General features: G+C 41.3%; 2 protein-coding genes across 2 annotated transcripts; both read left to right on the top strand.

Annotated features, from left to right (window-relative positions):
* The first annotated feature begins 460 nt into the window (after nt 1-460).
* LOC102204769 (trypsin) lies at nt 461-8,633 on the top strand. Its single transcript, XM_005731367.1, has 5 exons — nt 461-531; nt 2,145-2,304; nt 3,927-4,068; nt 4,187-4,453; nt 8,410-8,633. Exons 1-5 carry the CDS (start codon nt 474-476, stop codon nt 8,584-8,586), a joined length of 804 nt encoding a protein of 267 aa, XP_005731424.1. The 5' UTR covers nt 461-473; the 3' UTR covers nt 8,587-8,633.
* A 2,350-nt stretch (nt 8,634-10,983) lies between these two features.
* On the top strand, nt 10,984-13,874 carry camk2n1a (calcium/calmodulin dependent protein kinase II inhibitor 1a). The gene is made up of 2 exons (XM_005731366.2): nt 10,984-11,742; nt 12,560-13,874. The coding sequence occupies exons 1-2, from the start codon at nt 11,574-11,576 to the stop codon at nt 12,631-12,633; spliced, it is 243 nt and encodes an 80-aa protein (XP_005731423.1). The 5' UTR covers nt 10,984-11,573; the 3' UTR covers nt 12,634-13,874.
* Nucleotides 13,875-18,740: the final 4,866 nt, after the last annotated feature.

Genomic DNA, 18,740 nt, shown 5'->3' with positions numbered 1-18,740 from the left:
CACACACACACACACACACACACACACACACACACACTCTTACTCACAGAGAGAGAGAGACTATTGAAACATTTCAACAGGGATAAGCCTGGATGATGACACAGACAGAGCGCCCTGATACAGTATAGATGAACCTGCTCACCACAGTGTTGCCATAGTAACAATGTAAGGCCTTTCGACAAGTCAGGAGGGTCAGAAGGAAGAGTTGTGATAGGAGATACGTTTTGAATGTGAACTTTGTTGCTCTCTCGCCTCTTTTTCCTCCTCAATCAATGCTACAGTGTTGGTTCGCGCTGCTGCACGATCAACAATGAAATTAAAAACTCCTCAAGGAAACTCGAGGATAAAGGTTGGTGGGGCTGACACCCACTGTTTCCTGTGAGGAATGAATGACCAGGCTGCAGACAGGAGCAGAGGACACTGCAGTGGTTCAGCAGCTGGTATGGTGCAACAGCTCAAAAACCTCTTCTGCTATGACGAGCCTGCTTATGTGTTTATGTTGTGTGCTGTTGGAGCTTATGGCAGTCCACAGTGAGTATCTAATCTGTTTTGTTTTTATAGTTTTGCTAACAAAAGATTCAAGCTTTCTTTGATTTAAAATATTATATCCAATCAGAGTTTTTCCACATTACTAAAACATTAGCTCCCATTCTCCCAGATGTGTGCCTAAGCTAATTTATTGAATCAATCACTCTTTTAGCAAAACCCTAAATGGTAGATTATCATTTAACCTTTCTGCAAGCACTTTTATTTTCCTCAGGAGGCAAAAGTTAAACACACCTAAAGCACAGAAATTGTTTTAAACTCTCAACTCAGCTCAAAACGGTGCATAGTTTGTTGCTAATGATGGGGGGGGGGGACTGATAAAAGGTAGGGTGTGCATGGGTGCATGGGTGTGCTGAAGGTTGATACCAACATTGGATGGCAGCAATCTGGGAGGCAGAGGAGGGAGAGCAAATTCAGTTCAGTAATGTTAGATGGACTGTGAGCAACTGAGACAGAGTATACTGTGGATGAAATTGAAAAAAAAAAAAAAAGAAGGAACATGTAATATGAGTCTTATACAAGTCTTATGCAATCTAAAATATATATAACATATAATCTATTTGTTCTTTTTCTTTTGTGAATGAGGGAAGCAGTAACAAGTGAAAGACCTAATGTCATCAGATCCTCTGTTGCCGCCGCGCAGAGGCTCTGATGGGTGTGTACGCTGATGTTTCAGTGCATCACCTTGTTAACAAAAAAAGAGTCTGGAGAGGGAGATGGTGGCTGGGAGTCCATTTCTCTTTTTTGCATCTTGTTTTGACATTTTTGTAGCTATCTTTCAAAATTTACAAATTGTACAGTTTCCTTTTATAATTAAGCCACTGTCAGAAAATGTTGTAAATGTTGTTTGAAATTTTTTTGTGTGTTTTTAATGTTTTGGGGAAAGAATCAAAGGTCTTGAGAAACGTATCTTAGTACTTACGAAAAACTCTTGGCAATTTATGTCTCAGCGTGATGATACTGAGAATTAGTCTGAATGTTGTTGAATTTTTTAAAACTTTAAATATGACTACTTAAATATGGCTACCATCAACGGTTAGGTAACCAAATCCACTCAGCAGTACCCGCGTATCCTAACTATACTTTTACCTGGCATTCTTCTGATTAACAGTAAGTTTCTGAAGGTTTGCCTTCAGAGTAAAAGTTGTGCTTCATCACTGCAGACAGGTTTCAAAAGAGCAAAAATAGTCTCTGCTGCAGCGCGGAGAGCAGCTCGACTGTTTGCACACAAGTCTGTCACTTCCATTCATATTATGACTGCAGCACTGGTCATGTGTCTGCAAAAACTCAGTAGATCCCAGCTTAAATCTGTAGTTTTTTTTACTATCCATGTAGGTAACAACAAGCAGGTCTGATGAAAGTATGAAAAAAATACGTTTTTAATCTGAACATGGAAATTTGTTTTGGGGAAAGCAGTTTCAAAGTCTGCTCACGGTTAGATTTATGAATAGTGACTGGAAACAACTGTCAGCCGTGTCTCGTTTGTGTCTAATCTTCACAAAGTCCACTTCCTCATATCCTATTCATTTTCAAAGATAAGTTAAACAGAACACGCGCAACTTATGTTCCTTTCTTGGCTTGCTAATGTTTCCATACAGGCCGTGTGCTCATGCAGAGCCGTATAGTAGGTGGTCACACCGCTGCACCAAATTCCATCAGATACCTCGTGTCACTGAAGAGCACCAGCGGCCAACACTTTTGTGGTGGATCACTAGTTCACAGGTACTGGGTCCTGACTGCAGCGCACTGCAACATCGGGTAAGAATCTTCAAGATCTGCCATTAGCAGCAATCTGTGACTTCTAAAGTTTCATGTGTCTAAAAAAAATCCAACTACGGTTTATCAGTTAGTTAATTGAGTAATCTACAAACAACAGCATATACTGCAATAACTTGGTCGATCTCCTAAGTTCAAACTTTTAGCACTCAAATACTGTAGCATACCTCTAAACTCCAAAAAAAAAAGAAAAGAAGAAGCTTATGTGAAAGTAACAAATATCATTGAGCACAGCCTTCCTCTCAGTTTTATTATTTCATAAGAGTTGGTGGCTGGACGTTTCAAAGAGGTATAGTGCTATGGTAACAAGGGGATCTTAGTACATCATAGTAAACATGCATCGATTTTCTTCCACTTATCTACTTAAGGGTCGAAGGGGGGTGGATGAGAGGCAGGTTGCCAATCTTCCTGAGCTAACACATAGAGACAAACAACCATTCAGGCTCACATTCACACCTAAAGCCAGTTTAACACCATTTAACCTAAGCCCATGGATGTCTTAGACTGTTGGAGGAAGCCACAGTAACCTGAACTCCACACAGAAATGCCACAGCTTGGATTTTGAACCCAGGACCTTCTCGCTGTGAGAGAAGAGAGCCGCAGAGAGCCACCAGCATGGCCATAGATGTAATATTTATGGGCATCCACACAGTAAGAGAGTAACAGCATCGTAGCAATAAGGGACTGCAAAAGGTACAAGAAATTCAGCAACTTGTAGCAAGAACAAGTGAAGTAAGTAAGCAGCAACTAAGTATGTTAACTTTAAGCTCAGAGGTTATGGGAGCCAAGGGTGCAGTTTGCTTGACCGAAGGTGGTAAATACATCAGAGGGTTATCTACATAACCTGGAATGTCCACTAGGCACTGCAGGTTGTGTGCATCATTTCCAAATGTGGGCTGGCTATACTCTACAGCCTTCATTTTTGTGAACTCAGATGTAGCTGATCAAAAGAATGGATTGTCAGCCACAAATCAAGGATGAGGATATGTACACTTCCATCATAAATCTGAAACACTTTCACAGACGGGAACATTTCTCTGGCATTTGTTCAGTACACTGTGGTTCAGAGTTATCTTGGCATGATTTTCTATTGTGAGCAGATGGTCCCAACAGATGCCTAAACACAAACATTCATTCTGCTGTGGGTAGGTAACGTCAGGACACAAACTCAACCTCTATGGGGGCCAGTGGGAAGTCAAACAGCACACAGATGCGATTTAGTCAGCTGACCTTGGCGCATCACTGAGAAAGACGGTGAAGTGTGATCTTGTCTGGATGTAGGAAATTGGCCATATTTCTGTCACACTGTCCCCATCCCCGCCTGCTCACAGTAAGCCATTGTTCACTGGCAGACAAGCATATCATGGTGGTCACGATCAAGCCCTGTGCACACTTCGAGTTTGACTTTGTATTCAGGTCGTTTTACTTTATCTTTGTCTTTCATTCATTTAGTAAAATACAAAAAAATAGTTAATTAAGCTTATATTATTTGTGGGAAAAGGCTTCTTTTGTTTCCCTTTTTCAAAGAGATCACGATTACACGATTACATCTTTTTTAGTGCTCTGTTAACAAATGTGATGCAACATGGATTTCTGTGTTTTAGGGCAGAGCAAATGATGATAGTGGCAGGCGACTACAAGGTAAACATCTTTGAGGGTACTGAGCAGTACGCTAAGCCCCGCATCTTGGTCATCCATCCCCTGTACAACAGGAGCACCAACAACGCAGACATCATGCTCATTAAGGTGCCACAGAATCGGTGCAGAAAAGTTACCAGTGGTTTGTTAAAGTTTAATCTGTTACATCTTTCTTTTTTTAAAAGAAAAACATGTTCACGTGGAAACTGTACAATTTTCTGTCCAGCTGCGGGCTCCCATGGTTCTGAACAAATACGTGTCGCTGGCGCCTCTTCCCAGGCAGGGGACAGGTGTAGCTGAAGGCCACGTGTGTCGGGTGTCTGGGTGGGGCTACAATAGTCTGGAAGGAGGCCAGGTGCCTGTCACACTCAGGACAGTCACAGTGCCCATTGTCTCAACTGCAAGGTGTAACAGCAGCGACTCCTTTAATGGAAACATCACAGCAAACATGATCTGCGCTGGCTACAGCACTGGAGGCAAAGATGCATGCAAGGTACAAAGAACAAAGACACCACCTTTCACTAATCAGGAAAAAAAAACATGTTTTTAAAAGTTTCAGCTGCAAGGTAAGTGAGTGTTGGACACCGCCGCGGCCCTCTGTGCCAAGCATGTTCATTTGATGTTTTGAAAAGGCAAGAAACTCATTTTGAAGTAATAGACTCTCAGAGGTACCATCCATGGTTATCACACAGCACAAGCTGAGCCTACTTTCATCATCTCACTTAAGAGCAAAACAATAACACAGTTCTGGAAACCTCTTCCCCCCGACAGTGTAAGGATACAGTTGATCATGTCAGTGTTGGTTCGAGCTACAAGCTTTTATTAAGGAGACATGCCTGTTTGTCCTGAAACATTACTGCAGTTGTAATAATCGCATAAGAGATAGAAAAGCAACCCTTAAAGTAGCAACACGACTGAAAACCTGGAGTTTTGCTGTAAACGCTTACATAGCAGCAAAAATTACCTATGATTTGGTTATTTGCACCGTGAAAGAGTTTCAGCCCGGCCGTTGGTGTGAAAGAATAATTTACACGAAATTCAGCGTGTGGTATGTGAGTAAGCTATGTCTCACCTTCGGCAAAGTAGAGAATGACTAGTTTAAAATAAACTCTATGTAAAACTTGTGTGTTTGACAAAGTCCTTGTGTGTTGTTGTTTTTTTCAAGCAATAATAATGATTTTTAATAATATGATTCAAAGATAAGTATTAAAACAAAAAACAGAAAGAACTTTTCTAAAGGAAAAGCAGACCAGCTGTACTCAGTCAAGTTTAAATCCATACCTTGTTGGCCAGTTGGAATTTGTCTTCACCACTACATCCTAAAAGCCACATGTGAGTATTTCACACATGCAGTGCATTATACATGAGATATGGTACTATGCAAAAGTCTTAAGCCGTCTATTATTTCTTTATATTTTGCTAAAAAAAAAAAGAGAAGGGAAACAGGTGCAGTGAATTACTGAAACACAGCACCTGTTGGATGTTGGCTGCCTTTGTCTCTATCGAGATGATCCCACACTGCTTCAGTAATATTGAGGTCCGGGCTCTGGGGAGGCTGATGCAATGACTGACGGTGTTCAGGTGTTTTTCTATCCAGATATGGTTTTGCTGTTTGAGATCATTGTCATCCTGAAAAACACAGTTGTTGTTGTTCAGATGCTGTCTACATGGTATCCCATGATACTTCTGTGTTCATAATTCCATCACTTTTGACAAGATCACTGGCTGCAATGCTTCCACCATGTTGACGCCAAGATAGCTGTAGACAAAATTTGGATTCATCGCCCATAAGGCCTGTCACCACTGATTTTCAGTCCAGTTCTTGTATAATCTGGCATTCCTCAGTCTTTTCTCCCTCTTCCCTTACCTTAAAAATGGCTTTTTGACAGCCACCCTTCCACAGAAACCTTTTCTGATTAAGCTCTTGCAAAAAGTTTACATTTTAGCCAGATAAAACCAATTTATCTGGCTATGGATAAATTGGTTGTTTGCTAAGTTGTCTTTTAGAAAGAACCCTTATTCACATCTTGACTTAGGTGCCCCTTTAAAGCTTGTATGATTCATAGAAAAAAATGTTCTCTCATGAAACTGTGGCACAAACATGAACTGAATCATTCAGTAATAAAAGATTCTCTGTAAAACATAGGTCTGGCATTAACACACTCATAGGGATGAGGGGGGCAAGGAAATGAGGTAGAGACAATATATACACACACAGGATAATAAGCAGATACACAACAAGTAGGACGCACAGCTGGAAGCTATAGGAATAATGAGGTGGGGGAAGTAAAAACAACGCCAGACAAAGAGAAGAACAGTTACCAAAATAAAACAGAAAGACACATCTGAATGGGAAACAATGGTTAACTTAACACGGGGGAGCACAGAAAGACGAAGGTCAAAAGCAGATGAGACTGGAACACGAAAAAACACAAAGAGAAACTAACTCAAAGCAAATCGGAACGTCAGCAGAAACTGAAACTAACAAGAGCTGAAGGCTCGACAATCAGTGGAAAAAACAATAGATCAGACCCAAATAACACGGCTATAAAGTACACCATAAGAGTCTATACAAAACATGAGCTAAACACAACTTGAAAATAACACGACAACTGAATAGCCTGGAAACTGAATACTGGCTAAACAAGGAATACAGAAACTCAGCCCAGAGGGTAGCTTAAATGCAGGACTTCTTCCAATAAAGAAGCAAAATCCAAACAGGGTGCAGGAAAGGTAATTATAAAAAACAAAGAAGTCACCAAGGAGACATGAAACCTAAACATAAAACATTCTCACAATCCAAAGGAAATATGAGCTCACAAAAACTGAAAACCCAGGGACCAAAACCAATGACACATCCCAAATGAGTGAAAAAGCAGCCAATGCCCAAACAAAAACTTGGAAAAAATGTTTGAAAGAAAAACATGAAAATGCAATGGGTGGCTCAAGACTATTGCACAATGCTGCACATTTAAATATTGGAACATGTAAACTAATTTTTACTGTAAGAAGGGCAACAATTTCACCTTCTTATACTTAATTTTACAGGAGCTACAACTGCATAACATCATGTGGGTTATTAGCAGGGGTGCACATAAGTAGTCCGCAGGTGCGCATTCGCTGTCAAAATAAAAGACGCGCACCAGATAAAAAGTAGCAACGCGCGTTTGCGTACATAAGATTTTCTGGAGGAGGACAGACATTTGTTTAGAACTCTTAAAGATGTCGAAGAAGCAAGCTCCTTTAAGCAATTACTTTGGTTTTCCTCCACCTCCAAAGAAATGTCAGAAGGAGTCCGAACCACAAAAGAAGCGCGTAGTCTCGGAAAAGTGGTTGCAGGAGGTGACCTGGCTTCAAACAAATGATGAACGCACAGAGATGTGGTGCAGAATATGCCATGAAAATCCCACTCTAGCTGACAAAAAACAGTGCCTTTTATATGTACGCAAACGCGCGTTGCAACTTCTTATCTGGTGCGCATCTTTTATTTTATTTTCCGCACCTGCGGACCACTTATGTGCACCCCTGGTTATTAGCCAAGAAACAATAGGCCAAAGTCACAAGATAAAAACATGTTTTCTCATTATTTATTTCTGGACTTCACACTCCTCCTCGCTGTTCTTATTTATAAAGTGCTCTACAAACCTCAACATTACGGCTAACAGGTGGATTTTCCCATTTGAGTGCAGCTAGCCAAACAGCAAACAGCCACAGCTAAAGAGACAGAGTGAAAGTAGACAGTGTATCCTCGGTTTCTTCACATAAAACTCATTGTTGCAGCCAGGGGCAGCACAAAAGTGAACCCCTTAAACTGATTTTTAGTTTTAGTGTTGTTATTTTCCTGTGGGTTATTGATTCTGTTGCTAGTTAACTAACATAAACTAAAGTAAGTCTTTTAGCCGCAACCAACCAAGCACATGACGTCGCGTACTGACAGAAGATGCACTAAACATGTTTTTAAAAGTTTCACTTTAAGCACTTATTTCTTAAATCCAGCTTCACAGACAGTGTTGCAGCTATTTTAGTTTTAGGGAGCAGGGCTCAGTGGTGCAAATTAGTTGTTATATCTGTATCTTTTCATGTCCCTTTTACAGCAATAGCCACATTTTACACGATTTCAGGTTTTTGTTGCTTGTTTTTTTTTTTATAAGAAAGTTTTCACATTTATGCATTTTGGGAATCAGTTGATGTTGTTCTTTGAGCTAAAATAGACCAACAGCAAGTAACCTTCAATGCCTGGGATATCTGACCCACCTGGGCGGTAAATGCTTTTTGAAACGGTCTCCTATGAGGCGCCCATGTTCAGACACTTTGTATTACTTTGTGTATCATGTAACATCAGGGAAATTAAAGCAGCTTTACATCAATACTATGGTAACAAAAAACTTTTCCAGGAGTCACATTGTGAAATGGGAACTAATAGAAGGGTTTTATTGTGATTTATTACAGGGCGACTCCGGTGGACCGCTGGTGTGTGACAGACGGATCTATGGAGTTGTATCCTGGGGCAATGGTTGTGGTGATGCTAAGTTTCCTGGAGTCTACACGGCCGTGTCCAGATTCCGCCGGTGGATAGATCAAACCATCTACGGGTCATACCTGCGTTGCTTCAAACCGTGGAGATAATGAAAGCAGCCATTTGTGCCTGAAAGGAAACATTCCCATAAACACATTTAAGTTAGCATGGATAGGAAGTGGTTCTGTTGGAAGCTGCAGTGGCTGTTGAGAAAAACATTGCAGTGATAATTCAGATCACCTTTTGAATATAGTTAAACGCTGGATATTCTGAAATAATTACTATGATTATAGGATTCACTAGAATGTGCACCGTTTACAGTTACTGTAAATGTAATAGAGCTCACAGATTTGTGAAAGTTTTTTGATGCCAATAAAACACTTTGGGGCTGGTGTGGAGCTGTGTCAGCTCTGAATGCTGAATGACAAAAATCAGTTTTGGTCATAGTTTGACTTTTGTACAAAAAAGATAAATAGAAAGATCTGATCATGTACTTTCTAAAAAAAAACCAAAAACACAAACACTTATTTTTAATCAGTTTCTCGTGTGGTATACACTCAACTAGTAATTCATTAAATGCTAAAACTTGCTTGGACCCCATTTTTTCGTGGCACATCTTAAAGGTGCTCTACTGGACTGAGTTCTGGTGACTGTGGAGGCCATCTGACTACGCAGAACTCATTATCACGTTCAAGAAACCACAGTGAGATCATCTGAGTTTTGTGACATGTCCAGTTATTCTGCCTTAACAAGTTATCAGAAGATGAGTACATTGTGATCATAAAGGGATGGATGTGGTCTGCAACAATAATCAGGTAGGCCGTGGTGTTTAATCATGCTCAGCTGGTACAAAAGGGGCTTAAACTGTGCGAAGAAAATATCCCCCACACCATTACATCACCATCAGTAGCCTGAATCACTGATACAGCTACGCTGTAATATGTTGCGCATTCAGAAATGCTCTTCTGCGTACCTTGATTGTAACAAGTTGTTATTTCATTTCTGTTTAAAAGCAGGCACGTGCCTGTCTGTACTTTGAAATCCTTCCCCCACAGCTCGCACTTCAGAGCCACGTGTAGCACCCTTTGGTTCTACACCTTGCTGCGTGGCATCTCCCTCAATCTTCCCTCCTGCCTTCCTGTCTCACTGTGACTCTGATAAATGCAAGATAGCAAAAACAATGAAGGATTTGAGGCAGCATTTGAGTCAGTATCTGATGACAATATATGGAGTCATTTATTTGAACAAACCACACCCAAACAGGCCTGAAAGAGAAGTTCATCTGAGTTTTAACTACTGCAGTGTTTATTCTTTCTTTTTGTTTTTGAAAATCTAATTTAACTAGTCATAAAGCTCTAATTCCATGAAGACACACTTGAGCCAAGTTCAGTATAATGTTAGCATCAAACCTTATTCAGCAGCTGCACTGAAGCTTTAGGAAAGAAAACATGACAAATACTTGATTTAGCAGACAAAAAAATAGAATTTGCAAGAAGAAAATGCACTCTTGCCCAATCCAACACTCTCAAGGGTTTACTGCTACTATTTTATCAGGTTACTTGTCTTCATTGCTTGGGAGCTTTAAGACCAAAAAACAGTCTTGATGGCGATGTAACCACATTTTGTGAAAAATATTGTTCTTTGAGATGTTCTCATATGAAAGAAGGATCCTCTGATAAAATCATTGCAACCTCAGCTCCGAAGGGAGGAGGTGTGTCATGACGGCACATAAAAGTTAGCTCTGCTGCAGGCTCCAATATCATTTTTCATTTCATTGTCTGTGTAATGATATTTAGGGAAGTTCCTCTGAGAAAGGATAGTCTATCTCAAGACTGAATACCTGTCCGTTCCTCCATGCCCTGTCTGTTTTGTAAGACAGTCCATTGTACTGTCATACCTATAGAAGTGAGATTAATGCAAACAGTAGACAGCAGTGGGTGGTAAAAGAAGTTCCAGAGGAATCAGTTTAACCAAACACCTTTTCAGGCTTTCTCTGCTAACATGAGGCGAAATGTTCTCAGTGTGGATCCTATTATACTTTTACAGCATATGTATTTGGAATAATTATGTTATGAAGAAAAAAATTCATACATACTGTTTTCTTTCTGGGGGGTCTACTTGATATTTAGCCATCGTTTCTGTAACATGGATTATATTTTAAACAAACACAGTCACTGCTTTTTTATGCTAACCTTCGTGCTTTTCACTCCAAAATGCTGATGTGCAGTTTCCCGAGATACTGTGGGCGATAACGTGAAAACAGCACCAGGGCCTCAGCTGGGAACTTAAAGTGCGCCACGGGGCCAAAAGTCACATCCCAGCCTGTGAAAAGACTGCCATCATCTGGTGAGGTTTGACGGTCTCGTAAACCCCACGAACCCTAATAATAAAAATCTGAAAATTAATAAAAGAGGCTCGAGTTTTTAATATTTCGTGCTCGTCAACTGGTGGCGCAATCGGAATTGCTTCCCCCCCCCTCCACACATAAAGATATGAATCGATTCCCATTTATGTGCCACCTTCGAATTTCAAATCGCCATTTGTGTTTATTGCGTCCACATTCGAGGAGAGAGGAGCATTGGCAGTACTACACCACCACTCCAACTGGACTTGGCTTCTCTGGGCTGCACTAGAAAACCCCCGAACAGCTCCCTCGCCAGGTCTCCCCGGGATCCGTGTTTTGCATCGCTCCTCAATTTGCATTTCTTCCTCAGATTTTCCGTGCGACGGGTTCAGCCGCTCAAAACCAGCGGGCGCTTCACGGCTCGGTTATACGCGCGCCTCCATTTCCAAAGCAATACGCACAGAGAGAAAGCCCGTGGATTTTTTCTCCCCCCATTTTCTTTTTTCTTTGAATAATGTTGCCGAGCCTCCACGAGCAGGGAAACTGAGGACATTTTGAGTTACTGATATTTCTGTCGCGCACCTACGGAGACAGACACGTGTCTTCTGGGCACGCAGAAAGGGCTAGGTCGTGCCAGCAGATTTCATTGTTTATTTTCCCCTTTTGTTTTTTTTTACGAAGGAGCCGGTTCAAGCTTGGCGACGAGCTATACATTTCAGTTTGTGCGCCTTGGTGATAAAGACGCATTTGGAGATGTCGGAAGTGTTGCCTTTCAACGAAGAAAATATGAGTCATTATGGAAATGAGGGCGACGAGGGACACCTTTCCTTCACCTGTCGTCTTCAAGACACCAACAACTTCTTCAACGGCTCACAGAACAAACGTCCGCCGAAACTCGGGCAAATAGGCAGGAGCAAACGGGGTAATTATATAATTAAGGCGTTTTCGCCTGTATGGTGATGTGGTGAATGCGCACATCGGCTGTTAGTGCACCATATTTAAGGATGTTTGCCTGAGAAACCAGATCGGCAACACTATTGCCTTGACGAGATGTTCAGTCGAGTGTATGGTCAGCGAACCAGTCTGCTGTTTGCATGCGTGTGTATTGTATTTTTTTTTTAATTATTCTGTTCGCATTGCTACACAAGTTGGATGCGCAGTGCGTGCCGCTAAATGCCTCCTGAATCTTGCTCAACAGAGTTGTGCTGATTGTCCCCTCCCAGATGAATGGCTGAACGAATTTTCTATGCAGTGTGATGGAGATTTTTGTGTTTGCATGATCAAGTCAGGCTGGCCATGTATGTGCTTTTGTGTGTCCTGCATTCCTGCATATCTACCAAGGTAGATAGTCCTTGAAAACTGAGGCTCAGTTGTGGTGGCACAGACATTTAGACAGACATAGTTCTATATACAGTAGTGCACAGAGACATGGGCAAACACAAAGACACATAAGACTTGCACCTGTGGGTGCACAGCCGACACTCGTACACAGTCACACCTGCACATTCCCAAATATGCATCAGAGGCGCCGATGCACATTCGTGGTTATCGCGCTCTTTTTGCATGGGCTTAGGCTCTCATGCATGCACAAATCACTTATGCTCATACAGTTGCAGCACTAACGATTCAGGGCTTTGACGCCCTTGTGTCGATGTTGAATTTTCAAGACGCCACACCAAGATGAGTCCCCCCCCCCCCCTTCCCCTCCCCTCATTAACTCTCTCCCCTGTCATCCACAGTTGTGATTGAGGATGAGAATGGCGACGACGAAGCGCAGAAAAATGGAACAGAGAAGACCCCGGCAGAGGCTTAGAGTGGTCAGCACACCACCCCCCTCAAAAGACACTCTTTAAATTTTTTATGGCGATATTTACCAGTTTTAATCCAAAGACACTGTATATAAGCACTTTCTCTCATGTGGCAGCAAGCAGCACTTCCACACCCTCCTCTCCCAGTCAGTCATGGCTGTCCGGATGACACATGCTGGCAGGGGTGGGAGATGGCAGCAAAGGAGACCCCCAAGTGGACCCTCCCCCCTCACTCCCAACACACACTTACACTAACACACACACACACACACCCTCAACTACAGGGTTTTGCCATAAATACAAACGCAGGAGAAGGCAATGGGGAAGGGGGAGGGCAAGGGGTGCAGTGGTGGGGGGGTTAAGGCAGGAGGCAATGCTGTCGAAATGCAGAAATCAGGGACAGGATACAAAAAAAATCTAATATAAAACCTAAAGCACACAATTCTCCTATATCTTATCAATCAAACCTGTGGTACCATTTGTTCTGCTCTTCATTTTGAGCGAGGGCAAATGAATAGCAGTTTGTAAATATGGAAAGGGTAGCCCATATTTTCTTGCACAAAGTGGGAATTGGTAAACTGGTTTGTTTCGTGTTGAAGACTTTATTTATTATTGATCCTTGGGAACATGTCTTTTGCAGTGACTTAAGGCCTGAGGGAGTGTTTTTTTTGTATGTTGAGAAAACTGTGAGCAAACGAGAGTGATATTTTTTTCACTTAACAATTCTTGATGTTGCCTGAGTGTTTTTTGTTACCATACTTTGCAGCTAACGAGTCATTTATATACCGTGTACCTCCCACCTGTTTGTAAGCTTCCCAGGCTTTCACCTGGATTGGTTGATACTGTAACTTGACTGTACACACCTTATTGATAACAAAAAAAAAAGACTATTTATATTGCATTGTGCATTATTGTGTGTGCCAAATCTCATGAGGGATATACTGTACCGGACAACTTGTTATTTTTCGTGCTTTATACATTTACTCGTTGAGTTTAATTGTTTTGTTGGATTGCCATTTTTTAGGGCTCTTTCTTAAAACACTGAAATACCGACTCATGCATGGCAAATATAAAATCATGCATGCATGGCAGAAAATTCTGAAAATCTTGTGTATTCTTGAAGCACCTCGTATACAGCTTTGAATGACAAACCTCGAGAAACAGTCTTAACTCTGCGTTGTACTGTACGATTCACACTGATTTGTACAGTGGCCTAATATCTTGTAATAAAGATTATGACAAAGTACTATTTACTGTTAGTGTTGATTGTGGTTTACAATAAGGAATGATGTACTTGATGTTGCTTTTTTTTTGTTAAAACTGTTTTAAATCTGTAGCAAAAACACAAAAAATATAGTTTTGTATAAGAGAGACATTAGCAGATAGCTTGGCTTAAAATTTTGGATATGTTCCTTGTACAGTTTCTCCTGTTGTTATTGGACTGCCTATCTGGCAAGTCAGCATTTTCCACTGTGAGAAAGTAGCATCCTACTCCTTGGAAAGAGCAGATATGGAAGGAGACGGCATGATGAGCGAGTAATCCCATCAAAGAGCCTGGAATCGAAACTTTGTAGCGATTTGTCGAAAAGGAAAGTTGACACACTGCTTGGACAACTGCACAACAGACTCTGATCTCATGAAGTGCTACAGTACTGCAAATTAATTTGTGGGGAAAATGTACACCACTGCTTCCCAATGCAATAAATGTCTGTTTGCATTTAAAATCTCAGCTTCTCTCTTTAATCAAGTCGTCCCTCAACTCCGCTGCCGGAGATGTGAATGGTGCAGGAGCACCAAGGCGTGAGCAATGCTGATGAGACGTGACATTTCCAGCTCTGCTGTGGCGGCTAAATGATTCATGTTGTGTGACGAGCCTCTGTCAGCGTACGGCATCTTAAAACCCGGGCCGCCTGTATCTATGCTACAAACGCATACATGCAAGCAAACACAGGCACTCGCATGTCCGTTTCAGCTCCAACTGCAGGCGAGACTAACATATTGCTAGTCTCTCTCTCCCTCCCCATCTTGACAGACATGAAAGGGGCTGCCTGCGCCGGGTACCATGGTAACAGATGCACCTTGCACTTGATGGGTGTTGCGGTGGGTATTCGGTGCAGAATAGTCTTCCCTGAGCCTCGGCTTGATGCAATCGCGAGCTTTAATGGAATGCTCTCCATTCTCTTATCTCTGCCCTCTTCTCTCAAGACCCCCTATTCACTCTGTGGCGTGACCACATTATCCTGCCAAAATAGTCCCTTCCTCCAAGATGGCAGTAAAGCATGACAGCAATGCCTACTGCAGTAAGAGTCTATCCCCTCACACAGGATCAGAGGATGTTACATTTGGGGAGTAGCGGTTTACGATTGCCTGTGCGGTGGATCTTTTTATACAAAATCGTGCATGGAATGCTCCATTCGATTAGTTGGATGAAGTTTGGGTCTCCTCAGTCTGAAGTAAAACTCACAAACTGTTCCCACACAACCAAACCTTTAGAGTCTGAGTGACCTATGATTGCACGAAGGAGATAAGTGGATCATTTTTACATTTGCCAGTTAGGTCAGATGATATGGTTTGGGGTGGCACAGTGGTAAACTGTGTTGCCTCACAGTAGCATGGTCCTAGGTTTGAATCCACAACAAACAGCTGGGATAGGCTCTAGTCCGTCCCGCAACCCTGAATTGGGCAATTATTAATTTTCTTTTTTATTAGCAACCTCGGTTGATTTCATAGAAATGTAACAAGACGTAGGGTCAGCTTGGCTCAACTTGATCTTAATTTAATTAACCAGCTCTGAATCTCGATGCAGGAATTTCTATGATTACAACTTTGGATAAAATTGGGCATTTTGTGTCCCAATATCAAGGATCAAGGTATTTCTTTCTAAGAAACAAGCAAGCTTTATTCGTCACCAGAGATGGGGAAGTAACGCGTTACTGTAATCAGATTACTTTTTTTCAAGTAACGAGTATAGTAAGGGATTACTATTGCAAAAACGGTAATTAGATTACCGTTACTTTCCCGTAGGAACGCTGCGTTACTGCGTTACGAAAAAACCGTGATTTTTTTGCAAGAATGTCTCATGACAGTGACGTAAGCAAGTGCAACGTTCGTGACAACAGCTGTGTGCAGATCAACAATGGATAATATATCAGTGCGGGAGAGAGTATGAGCGTGCAGCGTTTAAAGCGTGGAAGTACTGACCTTACTTTGAGTTTGATTCCATAAAAAGTGACAAAAACATTAGCGTCCGTTGTGCGTGGGAAGAAAACTTCTTTTTACAGCGAAAAAAAACCCCTAAACTTCCAAGCAAGCACCGAGTGCGCTATGACGTAATGGGAAACTCACAGGGAAACTCGTGGATTCTTCCACTGACCGCTGCGGCACACCTGCACCAGGGTAAACCTCCGCCTATCCCACTCCTGCTTTACAGTGAAAATAGAGCAACATGCAGGGCCGCTAGTCTTTGATTTTATTTATTTTCTGCTGTGTTTTACTTGCATCTATTTGAAAGACTGAGTGTAAACACAAAAAAATATTTTATGTGCTGGAATGTGCAGAAAATAGGTTTAAATATTAAACAAATTTCTTCCAGTCAGAGAATGTTGCAAATAATTACATTTTTGCTTGATGCATAAAGTTAAAAGATTAAAACTAATTAAACAAGTTTTAAAAAGAGACTTTTCTATTTGATTACATTTTGTATGATTGATTATGTAGAAAAAGTAGAATTGGGCTGAAAGATCTATCGCTTTATCACCTATTCAGGTTGTAAATCGTATAAAAGTAACTAAGTAATTAATTACTTTTGAAAATAAGTAATCAGTAAAGTAACTGGATTACTTTTTGGGGGGAGTAATCAGTAATCAGTTACTGATTACTTTTTTCAAGTAACTTGACCAACACTGTTCGTCACATACACAGTCATACAGAGTACAACATGCAGTGAAATGTTTTGTGTCCGAGCTGGCTGCAGACGTAGCCGTGCCATTCAAGGGTTTGGTATTTAGCGGGCGGGGGGGGGTCTAGCCAGTATCCTGGTCCTGGCTCACAAACTGTTCCCACTCAATCGAACTTGCAACTCCTGCTCCAAAGGTGTGTAGTCATACCCTTTTTCCAGCTGTGCATGTGGAGGGAAATTTTCAGCCTTGGTGAAGTTAAGGGGGATTTAACCAAAGAACAGGTTCAAAATGAATACAATCCATGTGCAGGAGGTTAAAAGGGAACCAGCCAATCCAGGTATACAAGGAACATAGCCTATATATTAGAGATATACAGTATCCCAGAATAGCATTTACAGAACACAGTCAAGCAAACAAAACTCTTATAGCTGCAACAAATGTCTCTCTTTCAGCATTAGAAGAAAACCTAGTTTTATCTTCTCGTTTCCCACAAGTTGTGAAGCTTAAAGATGAGCTGAATCTATGAAGTATTTCTGAAAAGAGAGTTTTTCCCTTCATTTGGACCAAATTGTTGAGCGAGTTCTTTCATCAGCATTAAAGACAAGTTTTGCAAGTCATGCAAAGCTTTGTGAACGGTGTCAAAGCTGAAAGGGAGAACTGGGAGATTCCACATTCATGTGGGTGCAGAGCAATAAATAACAGATCTGTGTGCATAAAAATAGCTTTTAACTTCATTATGTATGGTGCAAGGTTAGAAATAGAAAGTGAGGATGTATATGTGTTGGACTAAAACCAGATACATGATCAGAGTGAAAGGTAACTGCCCCGAGGCATTACCAAAGTGGTGAGACGTAGCTGTCACAGTTTAGCATTTTTATATTCGTTTTTATTTTGTATTTATATTGAGAAATTATTATTTAACGGTATTATTTAGGAGATTTTTTTTTATAAAAAAATGTTCAACACAGGTACCGCAATAGAAACAGCACAAACTGTGAAGGTAGCTTACTCAGAGTCGTGTAAACATGAAGTCATCCCATAGAACAGGGGTGTCAAACATCGGGCCCGGGGGCCGGAAACAAAGCCTGGCCGCTGAAAGGTGGGCAAGCTTTTGAAGTTTGTGTGTTTGACACGCTTTACAGCTTTTTGTATTGATCAAGACCCTGCTCTCAGTTGGCATTCATACCACACCAAAGTAATCAAGAAACAGATTCTTATATTCCTGTTTTTCCGCAATCTACAAGTTTGTTTTTCACAGTATAAAAAAAAAGAAGACATTTCTGAAAAAATGTCTGTCTTTCACTGTTTATTTCAGCTTTTCTCACCTGGTTTGGTTTTTAAGATCATATTAGTTGACTATAATTGTCACGGCTGGGGCAGCAGCCGTGTTGTGGAATGAATGAGGAGCCAAGATGCAGATGGCGGTGGAGATGCGAATGAAGATTTATTTACAGTGGAAAAGAACCAAAGCCAGGACAGAACTAAACATAAACCTAGACTGGGGAAACTAATAACAAACCAAACCTGAAACCATAACTCACAGAAAAACATAAGGAAATGACACTGGTGATGGCGAGCAGGAATAAAGGACAGAGAGACACTGGGATTAACAAGAAACACAGACAGCACAATGAGGGACACAGGCAGACACACCCTATAAATACACAGAAGGTAATGAGGGAATGGCACACAGGAGGGGAGCACAGCTGAACCTAATTCACCAAACGAGACACGAACCTTCAAAGTAAAACTGGAAACACACAGACTGTTTTACAACACAAACACGGGGACACGAACAGAGCAGCGAGGACAGACACAGGTAGGGCTGATAAAACACTAAACTCCAGGTTCAACCCTAAACTAATACAAAATCAGAATGAACACAAAATGAAATCCAAGGAAACACAAAACGCTGGGTCAAAATAACCCAGGATCATGACAATAATAAACTTACTCAGTTGTCATTCTGGAATATTTTAATGCATAGATCCAGCAAAACACTGGATAAATAGCACAACTTACAACTCTGGGGGCCTCATTGTGCATCGCAATAGAAATCCTTTAGCCATTTTATATTATACAGTTTATCACTGCTAGTTTACTTACTTACTTAGAACTTGGTTCCTCCTACGGCGGGTGGCGCATCGGGCAGCTAGTGATCTCCATCGATGTCGGTCAGCTTCAGCTTCATCCCAGGCAATGTCGACAGTTCT

Source organism: Pundamilia nyererei, unplaced genomic scaffold (genome assembly GCF_000239375.1).
Source record: "Pundamilia nyererei isolate P.nyererei 1_Seehausen unplaced genomic scaffold, PunNye1.0 scaffold00042, whole genome shotgun sequence".
NCBI lineage: Eukaryota > Metazoa > Chordata > Actinopteri > Cichliformes > Cichlidae > Pundamilia > Pundamilia nyererei.
Note: the sequence above shows the minus strand (reverse complement) of the source record. Positions and strands in the feature narration are given on the sequence as shown.